The sequence below is a fragment of the Elephantulus edwardii genome, unplaced genomic scaffold (assembly GCF_000299155.1).
Source record: "Elephantulus edwardii isolate Elephantulus edwardi_28Jun2011 unplaced genomic scaffold, EleEdw1.0 scaffold00084, whole genome shotgun sequence".
Classification (NCBI taxonomy): domain Eukaryota; kingdom Metazoa; phylum Chordata; class Mammalia; order Macroscelidea; family Macroscelididae; genus Elephantulus; species Elephantulus edwardii.
In genome coordinates, this window is record NW_006399834.1 from 14056557 (window position 1) to 14078599 (window position 22043).

The 22043-nt window shown below is 39.2% G+C and overlaps 1 protein-coding gene across 1 annotated transcript in view; it reads left to right on the forward strand.

The window, feature by feature from the left end:
- Positions 1-22043, forward strand: part of LOC102852110 (neuronal PAS domain-containing protein 3-like) — a 1291857-nt gene that overhangs the window by 1187042 nt on the left and 82772 nt on the right. The window contains exon 7 of the mRNA XM_006889981.1: positions 11303-11421. Within this exon, the coding sequence (XP_006890043.1) occupies positions 11303-11421 (119 nt within the window). The remainder of the gene's footprint in view (positions 1-11302; positions 11422-22043) is intronic.

Below are 22043 nucleotides of genomic sequence, written 5' to 3' on the forward strand. Positions count from 1 at the left end.
GCAACCCCGTTTTTCCTTGTCTTTTCATCTCCAGAGTAATATATCATATGGTCATCAGACTCAAAATGCCCCATGCCAGTCCATCTCATCTCTCCAATACCTAATATGTCAATATTTATGCGTTCCATTTCTTTCTTAACAATTTCTAATTTTCCTTCATTCATGGTTCTCACAATCCATGTACTAATCACTAGGGTCTGTGATATGTATGTAATATATGTATAGAGAAATTTATTATACCAGTATCAACTAAGCAAAAACTGTAAATTAGATTCTCACAAATCTCTCTGAATAAAGCCCCTTCACTAAGTACCTCTCCCAAGTCATCTTCCTCCATGCTGCTAAAATATAAAACCCAAACTCAAACTCATTAGCTGTCATTAATCTGCTCATTCCACATGTAGTTTTCTATAGAAATTGTTCCCCCTGGAAATCCTGAAATAATTGGCAACATCAGGAAATCGTGGCATGTGGGAGGTATTGGGACAGTCTGGACATTACCTCCTTCCTTGATTTCCTGCATGTTAAAGACAACCTAAGCTCATTGCTGTCAATTCAGAACTGGCTCAGTGACTTTCTGAGACTGTAGATCACATGGGTTGAGACTGACCATCTTTATTACAAAGAGTTACTGATAGATTCAAACCACCAGAGGGGCACCACTCAGTCTCATAAGGACAAATAGTACATAAGACCATTATTGAAAAAAATAGGATAACTAGTGAGATGTGTATGAAAGTTCAAAAGAAAAGGAGAGGAGGATAAGGGAGAAGAAAATGGGGAAGAGATAAATCACTAGGACAGCAGAGTTTAGTGGGCAGATGTGGGGGAGGTATGAAGAAATTAGGAAAGATCCAGTAGAGACCTGAAAAGACAGAGTAATAGTAGGCATAGATCAATAGTGATTAAGTTTATAAAACACAATGCATATGAATGATTGTATGAAGCACGATGTGAATGTAACAATGTGTGAAACATAAGGTATGAGATGAAACACAATGTATATTAATTTTATATTTTACCAAAATAAAATACTATCAAAGCTAAAAACTTCTTTTCATTTTCGACAAGTAGGATAAGTGTTTGTTGAGGTTTCTTGTATTTCTTTACGAGTTCAGAGACAAAGTTCCATTGTGAACATGGATATGTAAATGGTATCCTCACCCAGCTATCTAGGTGCCTGTCCCCCCTCCAGATCTCCTCTCAGATGCTATGTCATCAGATTAGCTTGTGAGATGAGCCAGTCAAACTGGCCTCATCATTCTCAACCTTCTCTCTGCAATGTTCTCCTCCTTCCGCATTAGCCACTATCTGAAACTTATTTTTCCCCTGACTTTAAAACATAAGCAATGTTATGAATGTCCCCAGACTATTATAGATACATATTTAATTTCAATAACTGAATAAAGAATAGGCTGTAGTACATTTCATGTGTGCTTATATGAGCTGTTTAAAATACCACTATTCCCTTTTTGGTCCTGTACTCAGTAGGGGCAGGAAGTTCCAGGGACAGGCAGAAGATAAGCTTTTATAAAATTAAAAGACGCACTCTCAACCCGCATGTCTGCCATAGGGAGTGATACTTTGCATCTCAATGGTTTGAATCACTGCCTGATTTTTCACCCAGTACTGCATAACTGTTTCTCATCACATGGTATTGTTTTAGTGAGTGATATAGCTTTAAAGCAAGGAAAAGGCAGAATGCATATGTGCATGTTTGTAAGTATCTCTGTAACCAGACTCCTCTATAGAACTGTTTTAAAATATAGTATGTCGACAACATCTGCGACTGGAATAGTGATTTGACCAGAATGCTAAGAAAATAAATATGGCAGTTGAACTGGATACTGGCAACCAGTTACTGCCCCATGGATAGGCTGCACAGAAGATTCATGTATATAAAATAGTATATTAAAGTAAACTTACAAAAGCAAAGAGCAATCATTGCAACCATAATTTTTTCTTCCTCTTTGGGATTCTAATTTTAAAAGCATTAAAGAAGACAGCTGCTCATGCTGTGATATGCACTAAACAGCCTGAAGGATGGAAAAAAATATATTTGTAGCTCATAATAACTATTGACCTTTCTGATATACAATGTTCTCTGTGTTAGCTATTCAGTTCTATCAACAGTGAAGATTGAACATGACTTTTTAATAGAAAACATGGGGTTTCGAGCGGCCTTTGCAAAGGTGTTTATGTATTGTTATTTTGTATTGTACTACAAAGAAAGTCCTGATGCCCTTTGTCTGACATCATGTTTGCTGTTTAAAAAAAAAAAAAGGAAAAGAGAAGAGGAAGGAAAGGAAAGAATAAAAGAAACAGAGAAGGGGGGAGCTTCAGTGTTATTGAGTATGTTTTATATGAGGAATTGGCTCGTAACCACTTTATAGTCGTGATAAAAGCATTGCTACACTCGATCCCATACGCAATATTGGTAATGGAATCCAAGCAGCATCCCAGGAGGACACACTATATTTTTCTCTCAGAATAGATCCCTCAAGTGGCAGCATTTATAGGGAGTTTCCAATAAGATTTAAAACACTCACTTGCAGTATTCATATGGCATGTTCTTTGGAGCGCACAGCCAGCTGCATAATGGGTCACGCTGGATGTCATATACTCTCAAAGGCTATCTTTACAATACCCAGTTTTTCCTCTTGAACTTCCCTGTTGCTGAATAGTTGTGTGTAGAAACACCTACTGGTAGCAGCTTGACTCTGACACTGTGTATATTTCCCCAGAGTGGTATCATCCAGACACCAACTGGAGAGCAGCAGGGGACAGCTGAGCACTCTCCTCTCCCTCAGGGGACAGTCTCACCACGCAGGAACCCCTGCCAGGCACAGGCAAACCTGAAAGGCAACCTTATGCATTAGGATTCTCACCGAGGCAGACCAGATATCGCCAATGAGTCTATGCTGACGTGGGTTTGTTTTTTTTAACCCATTATTTTTAATGTTACTTTAAAAGAATTTTACTTCATCATTATGGAACCACAATTATTTTCACAGTTATGCTCAAGAGTTTTAGTTAATGACTCACAAGTCTAAACAAGGCTGAAAACTCACAACTGTGGGGAGGGGGCAGGAATCAGTCCTAATGAGTCTTAAATAAGTCAGCCTTACTCTAAGCACTTGAGGCTGATAAAGGCTGATATTCCAAGGCTAGTGTGTAATGGGTGCAGCCACATTGTCTGCAAAAGCCAGTGCAACTCCTGACCACAGAAAAGCAGAGATCCTGCCTTGTCACCAATGGCCACCCCCCGCCCAAGTTGTCCATGCACATGGTAGGGGTCTGGCCAAAGATCTCAGAACCAACTCTCAAAAGATAAAGAACAATGCATTCTCTTTAGGCCTGATTTTTTAACTTCCAAACTCACTAGTGCATACTTCTCATAATAACACTGTAGAAAGCACTCCCTTGATGATAAATACACAGGAAGTACATAATCACCCCCTCTCTTCACAAAGACTTCTTGGGTCATAAACTGGTATAAGAGATTGGTACAGGGAAAGTGAATACATTTTTAAAAGAAAGTCTCTGAATGTCACTTTATGCCAATATTCATAATTCAGTTCCTAATTACAAAAAACCCCAATCTTTTTCTTCAATGATAAATACCTGGTACTGAATCCAGACCTTATTTATGTGGTAACAATGGTGAAGGAAGGTGGTGGGGGCAGTCAGGGAGGCTAGAAAAGAACAAGGAGCAGATACAACAAAAGATATAATTCCTCTTTTTCAAGTTTTCATGATCTCAGAGATCGAACTGTTAGCATCTTTTGAAAACTGCACATTTTGAAAAACCAATTAAGGATTTACTTTTTTAAAAAAAAATTTTATGCTAGTTTATCTACAAAGTTGATGTACATTGCACCTCACGCCAGATCTCCAGCACCTTCCCCAATCCACTCTGCTCAACCCATCAAGCTGTGTGACCACATGATTACCTCCCCCCGCCCCGCCCATTCTCACCCTTCGGCCCCTACTTACTCATACACGTTTTACTAGTAATCTACTTCTACAATAATGTTCTTGTACAGCCTTTGTCCTTACAGGACTAACTTACCTCACTTAACATAATGCTCTCCAGTCCCTCCCAAGTTAGGGAGTAATTTATAAAATCATTGTTCCTGCATGCTGCTTTGTATTCCATCACGTGAATGTATCATAGTTTCTCAATTCATGCTATTGTGATTGGACATTTGAACTGTTTCCATGTTCTTGTGAACATGGAGTGAGATGGTACCTCATTGTGGTTTTGATTTGCATCTCTCTTATTGCCAGTGATTTGGAGCATTCCTTCATGTGTTTATTGAATATCTTCATCTGTGAAAATTCTTTCCACATCTTTTGCTAATCTTGTAATCGTGTTACCAGTCTTTTTCTTGTGGAGGCCCTGTAAGATTCTGTAAAATTTTGATATGAGACCCTTGTCTTAGATGGTATGGCCATACCCCCCTCCCCCGAGATCAGTAGGGTTTTTTTTTTTCACTGTGCTTGGAAAAGCTTTTGATGTGCACAGGGATTTAATTTTTAGAAAGTCCCATTCATCAAATTTATCCTCTCCTGATTATACATTTTTGGATGTATTTGGAAGTTTCTTTATAACATAGACTAGGCCGTCTAAGCTTGATATCAGTTTGTCTCTGATGAAATTTACAATTTTGGGCTTTAGTCCTAGGTCTCTGATCCACTTTGAGTGGATTTGTGCGTATGGTGTGAGATGTGGATCCTGTTTCAGCTTTCTGCAGGAAGCAGTCCAATTTTGCCAAGACCATTTGTTGATAAGGATTTACCTTTGAAAATCTAAACTCTGCTTATAAAAATTAGTGTTACAGAGAGTTTTACTTATACATCTGAGTTTTCCTGGTGTTGACATACTGAGTTGCACAAGCCTTCATGCTGTTACACAGGGTTGGCTTGTGTATATGGTTGATACATTATCAAAACAAGGCTGTGGGGTTTTTTCCAAAATGAGGTCCTATATAGATGTCTATATAATTATCTAGGGAAAGCTGCTATCAGGGACCTCTCAAAAGTGCTCAAGAACAATGATGTCAGTCTGGAGACTAAGGTGTGACTGTCAAGTCATGGTCTTCACAGTTACTTGCTATATATCAGAAAGCTGGAAAATGACAAAAATTGATATAAGAAGAATTGATGCCTTTGAGTTGTGGTTCTGTAGAAGGGTATTCAACATGCCATGGACTGCCAAGAGAACTAACAGGTTTATCCTGGAGAGAGTGAAACCAGGCTGCTCCGTTGAGCAATGGTTTTGAAGCTCTATCTCACATACTTTGGGCATGTGGCCAGAAGGAACAAGTCCCTGGAGAAGGATATCATGCTTAGAAGGGTGGCAGGACAGTGAAGAAGAGGAAGACACTGGATGAGATGGACTGACACAATAATTGGGGTAATGGAGGGCAAGAGTGTTGGAGACAATGAGATTGCCTCAGGTTAGAGCACAGTTCAGAGTTATTGTGCTTAGGGTGCAATGAGTCACAGGTGACTTGATGGCACATAACAACATTACTGTTTAATGAATTTCTTCAAATCTTGACATCTTAATAAAAACCTAAAAAATTTTAAACACGTTACTGATCAATCAGAAGTGATAGCTGATGTTTCAGTGGGTTTTCAGAGACTGTAAGTCACACGGTAGAAATTGTCCATCTTTCTCCTGTGGAACACCTCGTGGATTTGAACCATTTGCCTTTGGATTGGAAGTGCAACTTCCTACATAGTAGACCAACAAAGAACCCTAAGTAAAAAGTAAGCATTTAGTATCTCACATGATTTCTGTGGGCTTTGTGTCCAGAACTGCTTCTTTGGATAGGCTAAGCTCAAGATGTCTCAGAAGGCTATAACTGTCAGTGTCAACCAGAGTAAAGTCATCTGAAGGCTTGGCTAGGACTGTATGATTCACGTCTGAGCTATCTTATGTGTCACCTGGTAGAAAACTCAGTCTTCTCAGTACCTTGATACCTCACCCCATAAACTTTCTTATAGGACAGCTTGAGTGTCTTCACAACTTGTCTGTTGGTTTTTGCCTGAGTAGATGATCCAAGAGAGAGCAAGGAGGAAGTTACTGTCACCTCCACCACATTCTATTTATTAAAAGAACGTAGGAAGTGTCTTCCATTTTGCGAGAATCCTACCCCATACTCATGAAGAAAGGAATTAGGTTGTTTCATCTGCAAAGATGAAATACTAAACAAACTGTGGGAATTTATATATATATTTTTAACTCTTATAGACGCAATCCTGAGGAAACATAAAATCTATCAGGAAATTTTCAGCGAGAAAGAATCTCTTTGCCATGCTGGAAGGCCTGCTATCAGCAGGCTAAGTCAGGAAGATTTTAATACATTAAAACTTGTTCCAAATCATTCATTATTCAAAAAAGAGGGAGAGAGTGTGTAAAAGCTTTCTTTGGACACAGGGAGCCATGCTAGATGTTGTCTTTTCTGCCATTGCCACCAAGTTGGAACCAACTCATAGCTAACCCTTCAGTGGCGTTCAGGGGTTGTAAGTTGCACGACAGGAGACTGCTAATTTTTCTTTTGTGGAGTCAGTGGGGATTTGAAATAACCAGAGTTGCTCCACTTCTTGGCTAGCAGCACAACTCTCTGTGGACTAGGTCCCCAGAGCTCCTTGCTAAATGCTACAAGACATCAGAATTGAACCTCTCTCTGATCTTGCTGCCCTCAAATGTCAAGCATAGGACAGAACATGTGCTTACATAGCTCCAAGAACTGTGTTTTGACATCTTGACTCTGGATTCAAACATGTATCTTATTCTGATCTGCTGCTAACTTCCTAGAAGACTTAGGACCACATACTGACTCACTATGTATAATGATAATAATAAAGATCAGTAAGACCTTGGATACATGCAAACTACAAGAGTTATTCTGTGTGTTAGCTAAAAATTCTTCCTCATATTGTCTCTATTCAAAGACCCAGGTTGATGGCAAAGCCTCCATCTGAAATGTTGGTGTCAAAGAGAAAGAAAAAGTGGGCCTTCAGGACTGGCCCTTAAAACATGCCTGGAAATGGCTTTTGACATCACAGTTCATTAACCAAAGAAAATCGTATGACAGTACTTAGCTTACTTGTACAAGAACAGAAACAGCTTGCTGTATTTTAGTGTGCACATTTCCATATTTAAGTACTAAGAAACCATCAGTACCTAACAACGGTAGTAAGATAGGCCACTGAAACAATTTGGCTTTTTACCAAAACAATTGCCATAATGAACCAACCTCTCCTCCCTTGTCCTGTGAATTTATTTTTGGTATTTGTGCTTTATATTGTCTTGTGTCCACAGCACATCTTAAAAAGGAGAGGTGGGTAAAAGTTGTGAAATAGGGAAAGACTATTTTTAAATTCATATCTGAACAACTTCTGCCAATTCAACCTTACCTTTGAAAGGATAAATATTTTGTTTATGATTGAGAGAGAAAAGCTTGTTTAACCTTTTCTACTTCTCTCTTGCACATCAGAATTTGGTGGCAGTTAGAGAATTCTAATAGCAGAATTGCACTGAAAACATGAGTGTTCTCAAAAGAAAGACCATCTTTAAGCTGTGGCCTAATATCCTTGCAGAAACACTGCAAAGAATACTGAAAACATTCAGAACTAACCTGGCCCCAAGTTTAGCCTAATGGGCTCTGGAATATTCCCAGCTACGTTCTCCTCTCACACTTCTTGTTTTTACATAAGTAAAAAGGAGAGCAGCAACTCCAATACCAGTTAAGACTCATGACCAGATGTGAAGTAACACAGATATGATTTCATATTATGGTGGCATTTGCCAACATAAAAATCACAACTTCTGCTGTAAATTGTTCTGTAAATTGTATAAAACATGCAAAAACTCCATTTCAAGAGATAACATGATTTAGATTTATGAAAATTTGAGGCCTCTCTGATTTGGCAAAGGGAAGTATATAGCTTTTATTTAGCTCTTAGTTGCATGGGGCTTCTTTATTATGTTGGTGTTCAGCACTTTGCTTCTGATTTATAGGTCAGCTTGACTTTGACCACTTAATCCAGCTTTGCACGTAAATGCTTCTTGTGTCTTAGGTAGGAGAAGTTCTCTGGATCCCAAATTTCTTACCAGTACATGCATCGGATCATGGTCTCCCCTAAAAGTTGACAGGAAAACATTTTACACCTAGAAAGCTTGGGCTAGCTGTTCTTTTCTTACTATAGTCACACTCTGCACACACATGTGCACACTCACAACCTTGTCTCCAGCGTCACAGTCACAGTGCACATAATGAAGGCCCTTGGTGCCTTGGCTTTTCACCCACTAAAAACCTTCATCAAAATTGTACTTGTTACCTGTGACAGTTAAAAAAACCCCTATCTTCTAAAGCTGCTGCTGTTCTCCTATGTCATATGCAGATAATACATCTTCTAACATGAAAGTTACAAATGTCAGAGTTGGGATGAACACAGTGCATTTACCAGGAACTATGGTCATGGTGCGTGTACTGTAGATAAGTTCGTTACATGTCCCTTGAAAAGGGACAGTGTGGCATGCTGCATCTGTCCCTGTCCTCAAAACTAGGAAATTTAAGCAAAAACATTCACCAGAAATCAAGTACTTCCTCTCTAGCTTTCCCCCTTTCTTTCTTTCTACCTTCAACGCTCTTGAAACGAAACTTAAAGACCAGTTTAGACCTTACATCTCAGCTTCAATTAGCCCAGCCCTAGCATTGCTCTCACACCAGTTGCCCCAGATTTAATTACTGTTGCCCCCATATGTTTAAGTATTTAGTGTTTTAGTGCATGGGGAGGTACTGTACTCACTGGCTTGGTCAGGAAGGATCCTAGTACTCAGCCTCTGCAGCACATGCAAAGACAGTGTCTGGCATTTCTTCACTCAGCAGGAAGCACCATGCTGTGGTCTCTAACGTGCAACTCTAAGTGTTTTACTGTACAGCCCCAAAATAATAGTCATTTCTAATGATGCTTGAATAACTCGCACTTCTTCCTTCTAGGTGGTTCCTCCAATACTAGACCAGGGTACTCAGGAACCCAGCCCTAAAACATTTTACTTGCTCAGGAAATTTCTTCCCCCACCACCTCCCCCCCTCAGCTATTGCAAACACGATCTTGCTGAACAGAGCTGAATTTCTAAGGCTGAGTTTGTGGTGTGGATTCTGATGGCTTCATGTTAGTTCAAGTCTCTGAGGACCACTGCCAATAAATGTGAAAGGGACAACAGTAGATTGGCATACTTTTCCATTTCCACTAGGATGAAAAAAAACTGCTATAAATTAAGTCTAACCTTAAATGTATAATCTGTCCTTGGGAGAGAGGGGAGAGGAAAAAAAAAGAAGGATATAGCATCTTCAAGCTCTCGGCATCCCTTACGAGAAAAAATTCGTTCTAAGGGTCTCTGATCTTGTGTTTTAGTAAAATAGAACTGCACGGCTGACTGACAGTTCTGATCTAAAGCATTTACGTTTAAGTTTTGATCTCTCTGCTTTTGATTAAAACTAATGAGCTCATTTAATTCAAAATGGGAATCTCTGATAAGAGAAATAAGGTTGATGTGATTGGATTAGAGGGGCAAATTAAACTCTTAGAGCAGAAGTTTGTGCTTATATAGTGTATTAAAAAGCTGTTGGCGTATTATGGCGTGTTAGATGATGAGAAAAATTTCATAGTAATTCATATTTAATCAGAAGAAATGAAAGTACTAAATATAACATGGCTCTACTTTTCCCTCGAGTGATAAAAAGCTGTACATTTAAAATGACATCAGATCCATGCTCTCTAAAACAAAAAAAAAAAAGAAAACCATAAGAGGGAGACATAAGAAAGGGACAGTCATCAGTGATCCCATCACCCCAGAATAGAAATACCAGATATATAGGAAAATAGACCATGTTAAGAAAGAATGACAGAAGAAAAACCCTGACCCACAAATAGTAAGTAAGCTTTCAAATACATTAGCTCTCATCCCTCTTTCATCTGAACTTCAAATTTGATGTGAAGAATAGAGATGTATTCCTCTTAAAAATATATGGAGTGTGTTGCTTTAGTTAAATGCAAAAGCTTGTTTTGTCTGTTTGTAACTATTTTCATACATATGTATCTATATATACATACATATACACACATAATTATACATAATGTCTTCAATTTCTTTATTGCATGCCTTTCTTTACTCTTTCCAGAGGAAACTCATGTCACTGTTTTTTTAAAAGAAATTGTTTTTGGGTTTAGTCTTGCTTTTTCTTTTGGTATAAGAAAAGCTTTAAAGTGCTATTTTAGAAAACTAAAACCAGAAGATTGATTAGCCTTAAATACCCCATAGAGTTAATTTCTTTGCAGGAAAATTAAATTTATTTAAAAATTTATAAAACACACCAAAAAATTTGGTATTGGGTTTTTTACCATAAAATCAGTGTGCATTGCATCTTCACTGTTTATATGGCCATAGTAGGTCCCAAAGATTGACCTATCATTTTTTAATTCTATAAATCATTTTTTTACTTAGTCTGAAAATATATAAAAGAGTATCTTGCTTGAAAGAGGAAATGTTCTTTTTCTCATATAAAAAGCAGAGAAGAAAGAGACTATTTCCTGTTCAGCTGGGAGAAGGAAAGCTGCCATTAGTGACGAGAATGAAAAGTTGGTGCTGGGAGGATTCGTTTTTGCTTCTGCCTGTGCATCCCATCTCCATTCCTCTGTATTTAGGCTGCTGGAAGAAAGCTCACACTTCTTACTCCCCACAATGAGTAAAGCTAACTTAGAAGAGCAAAGAGAGAAACTGGTCTGGATAGTTTATCCAACAAAAGTGGTTTTGTGTTTCTTAAATTCCCCGCAGGTGAATAGTGCAAAAAAAATAAGGAATTCTCAGGAAGAACAAAGAGCAGATGCTTCCTCAGAAGCATCTCTGCCAGTATCTTGGTTGATCCTATATATCTCCGGGTGATCCTTTTAGATAGCAATTTTCACCATGTTCATGGGTCAAGCTTCAAGTTGTGCTGTAGTAACTTACTGTTAGGTCCCACTTAATAGTAGGAGCTGCTGGACATGAAAAAGCCTGAAAAACTCTTCCAGAGACTAAAACTGAGTTTCTTTGGCTCCATTACATTGTCTTTTTATTTTCTGCAAAGTAAATATTTTCTAAATGAAGTAAATTGATTACTACGCTTTTTACCAGCCATCCGTCATTTACTTTTAATGAACTCAAGGATTGCACCTGAGCAGTGGCTGTGAGGGGCTGTGAAGAGATCTAAAATCATGTGTATGTTTCTTTTGTATTCCTCAGTGGAGTCAACGAGCCCCAGTCTGCTCACCACTGACAACACCCTTGAGCGTTCCTTTTTCATCCGAATGAAATCTACTCTGACCAAACGCGGTGTGCACATCAAATCATCAGGATATAAGGTAAGCTGGGCCCCAGGAGCATTAATATCTTGAGTCAATCCTGCGAAATTTACTGAACTGAGTTTCCTAATTTTATTGAGTCTAAATAATTAACACATGCAATCTTAAACAGCCCACAGGGTTCTTAATGTCTTTCTGTCTTTATTATTCGTGCTCAGGACTTTATTATTACACTTTTCCCTCTCCTATCACTAAATGCCCTGGCATAGTGTCTTTCTTAAAACACTACTTATCAAGACTGCAGGTGCTTTAGCGAATGCTGGAAATTCACTCAGCTGAAGAAGAGGCATTAAATTCTTATCAAGCTCCAAGATAATTACTCTAGAACTGTGACTTGTAAAAATTCAGCTTCTCTCACTTCCGTTTTTATTTATTCTGATTCTCTTTAGGGAAGGACTGCCCATTTTAATAACATTTTGGCTACTGAAATTCATACACATGGATAGGAGAAATCAAGTTTGATGTCAGAAAATTAAATTTTTTTTAATTACAACTGTTCCATTTCATCCTAGCATACATAGAAAACTCACTAGAGTTGAAAGATAACAAACAGCAAAGACCAAGGCTGTCATCATAATCTACAGTATCATCATTTAGGGTTAAGGATATAAAAGCCTTCTAATCTCGAGAAATGCTAACATTTTGTTACTATAGCAACATAAATTAAGACCTGTGAAATGCCTTTGGCAACCAGAATCTTATCAACTTTACAACACACATGCTAATCTCTCAAACAGTATTTATTGTATGTGAGAGGGAAAACAGAAATATAATGTGCTGTAGAAGTGGCCAGCATGACCTTTCTCAATGTTAAGTTCCAGAACTTCTAACACTGTAGTTCTGTAGAGTGAGTGTCTTGTCAGGAATTGAACAGTCATTATAATCTGGTCTCATAAAAGCTATCAGAAGACTCAACAACTCATTGAGGTGGAGTCAGAACAGACTGATAGCTGGCCTTACCGTGGGTTTTCAGAGGCTGTAAATAGCACGGGGAGATTGCCCATCTTTCTCCTGCACAGCAGCTAGTAGATTCAAATCCCATACCTTTGGGTTGGCAGTGCAACTGCTTACCCATGAGTCCACCAGAGACAGAACCAGACACTTTTCTTTGATATTAATACTTAAGAAAAAGGAATAAAGGAGTTGGGAAGTGGGCTTTTTTTCAAGCACACCCTTTACTGAGCTGTCCTACAGCCTGAAAGGCACATGTAATGTACCCTTAATCTTTGGCAGGAACATCTCTCAGGAGAGGCACCGGGAAGCTGCCCTGAAGTAGCTTTCCCTACAGTCTTGTCACAAAAAGGTGTGTTGGAAAAATAAAAAAAAAGAGGTGTGTTGGAGGAAACAAAATAGACTCTTGTCCTTAGGACAAGTTTTTACTATCTAGTGTCCCAAATACTGTATATTTATTGATAATTAACTGTATCCCCACTTAACCACTCACTGCCATTACATCGATTCCGACTCGTCACCACCCTCCATCAAGTTTCCAAGGCTTTAGACCTTTACAGGAGGAGACTGCTCATCTCCTTGGAGGTGGGGCATGGATTTGAACATCCAGTCTTTCAGTTAGCAGCCTGACACATTGTGCATTATCATCATAATCATGCCATCCAGGTCTCTAGTTGTTAACTATATCAACAGTCTTACAAATTAGCAAGTTTGGCATCCTATAAGCAGACTGTCTTCAGTATTCGTTCTTCCATTTACTTGTGTTTTACTGGTTATTAGCCAGCAAATTTCATAGGGAAAGGAGAACCAAAGACGTGAGCTGTAGTTTGAAAAAGCAGTATTTTGCACAATTCATTATCATTACCTATTTAATTTCTTACTGAGAATTTTCTTATTATATACTAGAGACTGTAAAGCCTCACAATTTTGGAATGAAGGATACGCAGGTAGAAAATTAATATAGAGGAAGAATTTCACCGTAGACAAGAATGCAAATGATAGGTTTGTTTGCTTGCTTTTGCAATATGTGGATCTCACTGAAGCTTCACACACACACACACACACACACCACATGACCTGAAATTGGACTAGCTAAGTCCCTAAATACGAGTGGAACATCTGTCCATTCATTTGACAACCATCTCCTGAGTTCCCACTGTGTGTGTCTGGACTCTGTTTTAGGGTATAAACCCAGCACTGAACAATAAAGTCCCTGCTTTCATGGTGCTTATACTGACAAGGTAGACAATAACAAATAAAGTGATCTCAGAGCATGAAGATGACTGAATTAACAGTAGCTAATATTGGTGAGGGAGCTCAGGTGGCCTACTGGTTAAGGAGTTTCATTGCCAATCTAAAGGCAAGTGAGCAGGTTCAAATCCACCAGCTGCTCTGAGCAAAAAAGATGAGTCATCTCCTCCCATGTAATTTACAGCCTCTGAAAATCCACCTGTTATCAGCTCAGATGGTTTACACATGCACGCGCACACACACTATGAGCATTACTACATATTGGATTTGATAAAGTTAACTTGTATGAATCCTCATGACAATGCTAGGAGAAAAAGTTGTTACTGTTTCTGTTTCACAGATGAAGAAACTAAGATATTAATTAGCATATTCACTATCACATGTTAAAGGGGCTAAGCTGGAGTTTGAACTCAAGAGAGTCTGGCTCTACCTTGTGTGCTTAACCTTCAGGCTATACTGCTGTGCAGTCAGTGAGGCCGGATAATGTTAGAGGGAGTGGCTCTTGGGAAATAATTTCAGTCAGAAGTCTTCCCTGAAGAGATGACTTGCCCTCTGTGACTGGTGGATGAGAGGGACCAGCATATGAGCATTGGGAAGAAGAGTGTTTCTGAAGTGCCTTGGATTTAGCATTCAAGATACTTTGCAATAAGAAAGGGTCTTTGATAAATGCAAGATTAAAAAAGCAAAACCTTGAACATCCAGTATTATGAAATACTTGAATCTTTTCTGGGCCCCATCAATCACACTCCTCTGATACACCCTGTCAATAAGTCTTTCTCAAGATATTGTGAAAGAAACTACCTAATGCCGTACCCCTCTCCTGAGGAAAGTATAGCCATACTCTCAATAAGGTTAATCCTCTGATGGATACACCATTTCCCCCCTCCTCTTCAGTGAATTTTCATCATCAATTAACTGTGTAAAAATTGGTAGCATAGCCAATGAGATTCCCATCACATAACACAGCTGAATAGCCTCTCTGTGTATCTGTTCATATTCAATAAGTAGATCCAGCAGCGTATAAAGCATTCAAATAAAAAAACCCAACCTGGTAATCACCCCATCACCACACAACAAACATAAATAAAAAGCAACAACTATGATAATTTTGCTATACTCCTAATATCCCCCTTAATTTATTACCACTGTAGGCTTCTTTATTTTTCTTCTCAAGATGCAAAATATTACACTGTGCTTCATGCACTATATATCTCCATTTTCCCTGTTACTTTGGCACCTGGGCCTTTCCAGCTTTATCCATTGCGTTGTCTGACACCCTTTTCTTAATGTTGTTGACACTGACAGTAACCATAATAACAGAAGTGCCTCAAAATTGACTTTGTACCAGACTGTGCCAAGCACTGTACAAAACTTTAAACTGATTTTATTTCATCCACCTAACATTATTAAAAAGCCTCTTCAATGTCAGACTTTATTCAAACTTAGCATTCTATTATTATCTTCATCTTGCAAGTGGCAAAACTAAGGGCAAAACTGGTTAGGGTAAGTAAGTAAGTTGCACACATTTCTATCTCTTGAAGTAGCTCCTAAGAAACCAGGATTGCTCTAGGTTGGGTTTCTGACTTGCCCTTCTTAACTAGTTTGTTTTCCAAATACTCAGTGTCATTTCAACCTCAGCCTATGGAAATTTTTTTTATAAAACCAAAGTGAAACTTAAAAACTCTTGCCTGACTCAAGCCTTCCTTGTGGTGCCCAGGCACAAGTGCTCGGATATCTCAGTGTCCCGAGAGTTCATACAGAGATTTACCGTCCTCTCCAAAGATTAATATACTAGATCAGGAAATCCATAGCCAAGATTTCTAGCTAAAGAAGTCCCAGTGTAGATCTGCTGACCCAGGCAGAGAGTGAATGTGAATTACTGCTTGGTTTACCACGCCCAGTCCTCAGGCAAGTTGCCCTCTTTCCAGTGAAATTTCCCAACTTTTAGCTGACATGTGGTTGTTTCCATTTCCTTTGCTTGGAAATCCACAGTAGCCTGTTATCTGGAACAGGCACTTTTTATACCTTAGGGGCTTCCTTGCTATTAGGTCTCATTGTTGGTCACATATCTTAGCATAGCACAGCTTTCATTTAAATTGCATTGCATCAATATTCTGTCTTCTTGATTAGGTCTATGTCTAGGGGAGCTTGCTAGGTATTGCACATGGGGTAAAAGGAGATATGTAATCAGGAAAATTAGACAAGTCAAGACTAATTGGGTTGCCTCCTTAGCTTGTCTTTGGAGGATAGTTTCCTTTGGTGTGGGACTTTCTGCTTTCTAATCTACTCTAAATGCCCACCAGCACTGCTGTCCTGTCTGGGATCTTTATCCACATATACTGTGATGTCCTAACTCTAATGATATAATAAAGTAGGCTTGAATTGGAAACAGATTTTTTTAAAAAAGAGAAAATCTCTGGCATGTTTAAATAATGCTGAGGGTATCTGAAGTTCCTGCTGATACATACAAACAGATTACTAAGGGAGGGTGTGGGAACTCTTGAAAATAAACAGTCCCCCATCTGGGATAATCTGAGTATGGATTTGCCTGTAGCTAAGTGTTGAACTAAATGACTTCTGAAATCTTATCCAGCCTTCTTATGATATAAAGATATAAAGAATAAACAAACACTTAGAGAAAATAATAAGTAGGTTCACTGGTTTATTAGGATTGCTGATAGACTCCAGCTTTAAGAATATCCATATGTAAACATGAAATAACGCAAGCAATAAATTAGAGCATTCTAATTAACCACAAGAAATTATTTTGCCTGTTGTAAGCACAAACATAGGCATACTTTAGATTAGAAAAGACTTGTTCATTTATAACAAGACTTCAACAAGACTTTTCATATCTGTTTTATGATTTATTGTATTTGGGTGTCATAGATCCTTTCAAGGATTTAAAGAAATCTATAGAGCATTTCTCAAGGTAAATTAATATTTCCTCTAGAGAATTTTTACTCTCTGAAGGTTTTCCATTTTGATTTCAGGTTTTAAAACCCTATTTAATATTATTTCAAAGAAATGATTGCCTCTTCGGTACTAATTAAGAAGCCAAGTTTGTGCATCACCCAGGACATACATTAAATCAGTATCACAGTAGCCCTTTCCTTCCCCCTCATTACCCCCTCCCATTTGCCCATCTGGTATTCACATGTATAGAAGTTTTGTTGCAAAAGTGCATCCGTTCCTAGATGCACCTGCACAAAACTGACATTTTTCTTTTCATCTCCTCATGAAGTTAACTTTAAATGTTTTAAGCAAGTATTAGGGAACTCTGGCGACCTAGTGATAAGAAACTATGCAGCAATCCCAGGAGCACGTGGTTTGAATTGTCCAGCTGCTCCGTGGGAGAAGGATGAGCAATCTCCTTTTATGCAAATTACTGCCTTTAAACTCACTGGAGGGTCAGCTATAGGTTGGTTCCAACTTGATATATAACAAGCAAGTATTTTTTTAAAAATTTAGAAACTCCAGGGAGTTCTGGTGGCCTAGTGATAAGTTACCTAGTGGTACTATCCAGAAGTTCAAGCTGAATTTAGAAGAAGGTATGGCCCCAGGGATATTAATGATGATGTAGGATGGATCCGGGCTGAAAGCAGAGAATGCAAAAAGAATGTCTGTATTTTATTGACTATACAAAGGCATGTGACTGTGTGTGTCATTACAAATTATGGCTGACATTGAGAATGGGAATCGCAGGACACTTAATTATGCTCATGTGAAACAGACCTAGACCAAGAAGCAATTGTGCAAACAGAGAAACGGAACACTACATGGTTCAAAATTAAGAAAGGTGTGTATCAGGATTGTATCCCTATTTAATCTGTATGTTGAGCAAATTATTCCAGAAGCTGGACTGTACAAAAAAGAAGGTAGCATCAGAATCAGAAGATGACTCACCAGTAGCAAATGGCAACCTTACTTGGTGAAAGACAGGGAACTTGAAGCACTTGCAGCAGAAAATCAAATACAGCCTTCAATTTGGATTGCATCTCAACGTCAAGAAAACAAAAATTCTCATCACTGGCCCAATAAGCAACATAGTGATATGTGGAGAAAATATTTAAACTCTCAACAACTTCAGTTGTGAACAAGGATGCTAGAAGATGAATTGATGTCTTTGAATTGTGGTGTTGGAGAAAAGTATTAAATATCCATCCCATGGATTTCCAAAAGAAAAAAAATAGGTATGTCTTGAAAAAGGTACAACCAGAGTGTTCATTGGAGGCAAGGATGGAGAAGTTTCATCTCTCATACTTAGGAAATGTTGCTAGGAGAGGCCATTTCTTCAAGAGGGACATCATGTGTGGAAAGGTGAAGGATTGACAAAAGAAAGGAGGCTCCTCAACCAGATATATTGGCACAGTGACTACAGCAGTCAGCTTCAATATATCAGAGATTCTGAGGATGCCACAGGATAGGACAGGGTTCAGATCTATTGTTCAGTGTTACTATGAGTCACACTTTACTCAATGGCATCTCACAACAGAGATAACAGTGTATTGATAAGAGTTGTATTGGCTGCTTCACATGAGAAGGATAAGCTATGTCCTCTTGTATGATTGTGTTGTTGTTATGTGTCGTCAAGTGGCTTGCGACTCATAGCAACCCTATGTATAAGAACCCTAACCCCTGCTCTATCCTGTGCCAACCTCACTTTCTCTGACCTACCTACTCCCATTACCCAATCACTGAATTGATCCATCTCATCGAGGGTTTTCCTCTCCTGGTCAGTCCCTCCACCCTTCCAAACATGATATCCCTCTCCAAGGACTGGTCCCTCCTTGAACATGTCCAAAGTATGTCAGACAAAACTTCAGAATCCTTGCCTCCAGGGGAGCAGCCCAGTTTAACTCTCTCCAGGATGAACCTGTTTATTTTTCTAGCAATCCATGGTATATTCAATACTTTTACCAGCACCACAGCTCAAAGGCTTCAATCTTCTTTCTCTCATCCCTAATCACTGTCCTGCTTTCTGATGCATAGCACACAATTGTGAAGACTATGGCCTGGATCAGGCACACCTTAGTCTCAAGCCTAATGTCATTGTTCTTCAGTACTCTGGAGAGGTCCCTGGCAGCTGACTTTTGTAATGAAATTTGTCTCTTGATTTCCAGGCTGCTGGTACCAAGAATATTGATTGTAAAGTCAAACAAACTAAAACCGTTAACAAGCTCCATTTCTTCACCATCCATTATGATGGTGCCAATTGACCCAGTGATGAAAATCTTTTATTTTCTTTATATTGAGCTTCAGTCCATATTGACGGCTTTAGTCCTTGACCTTATGCAGCAAGCACTTCAGGTCCTCCTCAGTTTCAGGAAGCAGTGTTGTGTCATTTGCATAATGCAGGTTGTTGGTGAATCTTCCTCCAATCCTGATGCCACATTCCTCATACAGCCCAGCATCCGGGATGATTTGTTCTGCATACAGATTGAAAAGGTATGGAGAAAGAATACATCCTTAGCGGACCCCATTCCTGATTTTGAACCATGCAGTGTCTCCTTCCTCTGTTCTGACAACTGCCTCCTGGTTCAAGTATAGGTTTCGCATAAGCATAATCAAAGGTTCTGGGCTTCCCATTCTTCTCAGGGTCAGCCACAGTTTGTTGTGATCCACACAGTGAAAAGCCTTTGTATAGTCAATGAGACACACATAGACATTCCTCTAGTACTCTCTGGTTTCTGCCAAGATCCATCTAACATTAAGTATAATATCCCTAGTACTATGGCCTCTTCTAAACACAGCCTTCACATTGGGAAGTTTTTTTTACTTGTTGTTCCAGTCGTCTTTGGATAATTTTCAGCAGAATCTTGCTTGCATGTGATATTAATGATACTGTTTGATAATTTTGGCACTCTTTCAGATCACCTTTCCTTACAAAAGGTACAAATATAGATCTCTTCCAGTCAGTTGGCCATGTGGCTGTCCTCCAGATTTCTTGGCACAACTTTGCAGATTCAGGGCTGTTTGTTGAAATATGTCAATTGGTATGCCACCAAGTCCTAGAGCTTTATTTTTTTGCCAATTCTTTCAGAGCAACTTTAACTTCCTCCTTCATCACTACAGGCTCTTGCTCATATATTGTTTCATGAAATTTTTCTGTGTCAGCCAATTCCTTTTGGTACAGTAACTCTGTATATCCCTACCATCTTCATTTTATGCTTCTTGAATAATTTTAACATTCTGCCCAAAGCATCCTTAAGTATTGCCACTCATGGCTTGAATTTGTTTTTCAATTCCTTCAGTGTAAGAAATGCTGAGTGAGTTCAGTCCTTTTGATTTTCTGACTCCAGATTTTTGCTTGTGTGATTAGCCGTGGAAAAACCACAGGAGCATCAGCTAGAACTGACTTAAAGCTGCATAATAATATTATGTATGTTGTTATTGTTGTTAAGTGCATCAAATCATTAGATGACTCATAGCAACCCTATGAATGAAAGACCTGAACACTTGTATAACTTTCATCATTTCTCTTAAGTTCATAGAGCTTCCGGAGGCAAGCCATTTCAGAAGTGGATGCCACTCCTGCTCCCAAGCTTGTTTTAATTGGGGAGTTCCACCAAACACTGTTCACCATGGGTAACCATTATCGCATCTGACACATCAGTGTCATAGTGTTTAGCATCACAGCAACCACAGGTTACCTCTGTACAGCAAATGGAAAGACCAGGGCTACACCACTTAGAAGAATGTTTGACCAAAACAATTAAAACCAGGCCTGAGGGCCTCAGATTAAAATCACCCGTCTTTGGCTTGGTAGCATAGCTTTCTATCCATGAGGCCAGCAGAGCTCTCTCTATGACTCATAGCAATTCTATGAACAACAGATCTAACCCTTGCCTCATCCTACGCCATCCCCACAGTCTGAGACATGCTTGAGCCCATTGTTAGAGTCACCATATCACTCCATTGTGTTGAGTATATTCTTCTCTGACCTTTCACTTCTCTCAGCATGATATAATTTCCCAAGGATTGGAACCTTAACTGTTGTTTGTTGTTGTTAAGTGCCATTAAGTCATTAAACAACTCATAGTGACCCTATCAACATTTGTATAACTTTCACCATTTCTCTAATTTCATAGAGTTTCCAGAGGGAACTCTGCATAATCTGTGTTATGTAGATGACACAACCTACATAATCTGTATTATGTAGAGGACACAACCCTGCTTGCTGAAACTGAGGAGAACTCGAAACGCCTGTTGCAGAGGGTCAAGGACTTCAGCCTTCAATATGGATTGAAGCTCAACATCAAAAATACATTCTCACCACTGGGCCAACTGGCAGCATCATGATGAATGATGAAGAGATTGAGATTGTTGACAGCTTCAGTTTGCTCAGCTCTACAATCAACACTCTTGGTACCAGTAGCCAGGAAATTAAAAGATGAATTGCATTGTGAAAGTCTGCTGTCACAGACCTCTCCAAGGTACTGAGGAGCAAGAGCAATGATATCAGTCTGGAGACTAAAGTGCACCTGATACAGGCCATGTTCTTTGCAATTACTTACTATGCATCAGAGAGGTGAATAATGACTAGGGATGACAGAAGGAGAGTTGATGCCTTTGAGCTTTGGTGTTGGAGAAAAGTATTGAATATATCATGGACTGCATGCAAAAAAGGTTCGTCCTAGAGAGGATGAAGCCAGGCTGCTCCTTGGAGGCAAGGATTCTGAAGCTTCATTGGACATACTTTGGACATGTTGCAAGACAGGATCAGTCCTTGGAGAGGAATGTCATGCTTGGGAGGGTGGAGGGACAGCTCAGGAAAGGAAGACCCTCAATGAGATGGATTGATTCCATCACTGGGGTAATGGGGATAGGCGTGTTAGAGACAATAAGATTGGCAAGGGATAGAGCAGGGTTTAGGGCTGTCATTAAGAGATGCAAGCAACTCGATAGCACATAACAACAATAAGCCATAGGCAGGTGATTCAAGTTTACTAGCCTTTTTGAAGGAGTACCAGAAGAATGTCTGTCTGTGTTTCATTGACTGTGCAGACATTTGACTTTGTGAACCACAGTAAACTGTGGCTAACTCTAAGAAGAATGGGAATAGAAATCTCAGAACACTTGATTGTGCTTGTACTTGGACCAGGAGGCAGTTATAGGAACAGAGCAAGGAAACACTGCATGGTTCAAAATTGTGAAGGGTGTACACCAGGGCTGTGTCCTATCTCTATACCTTTTCAATCTATATGCAGAACAGATTATCCAGGAGACTGGGCTCTATGAGGAAAAATGTGGCATCAGTATTGGAGGAAGACTCATCAACAGCCTGCGTTATGCAGATGACACAACCCTCCTTGCTGAAACTGAAGAGGACCTGAAGTGCTTGCTCCATAAGGTCAAGGACTGCAGCCGTCAATACAGATTGAAGCTCAATATCAAGAAAATAAAGATTTTCATCACTG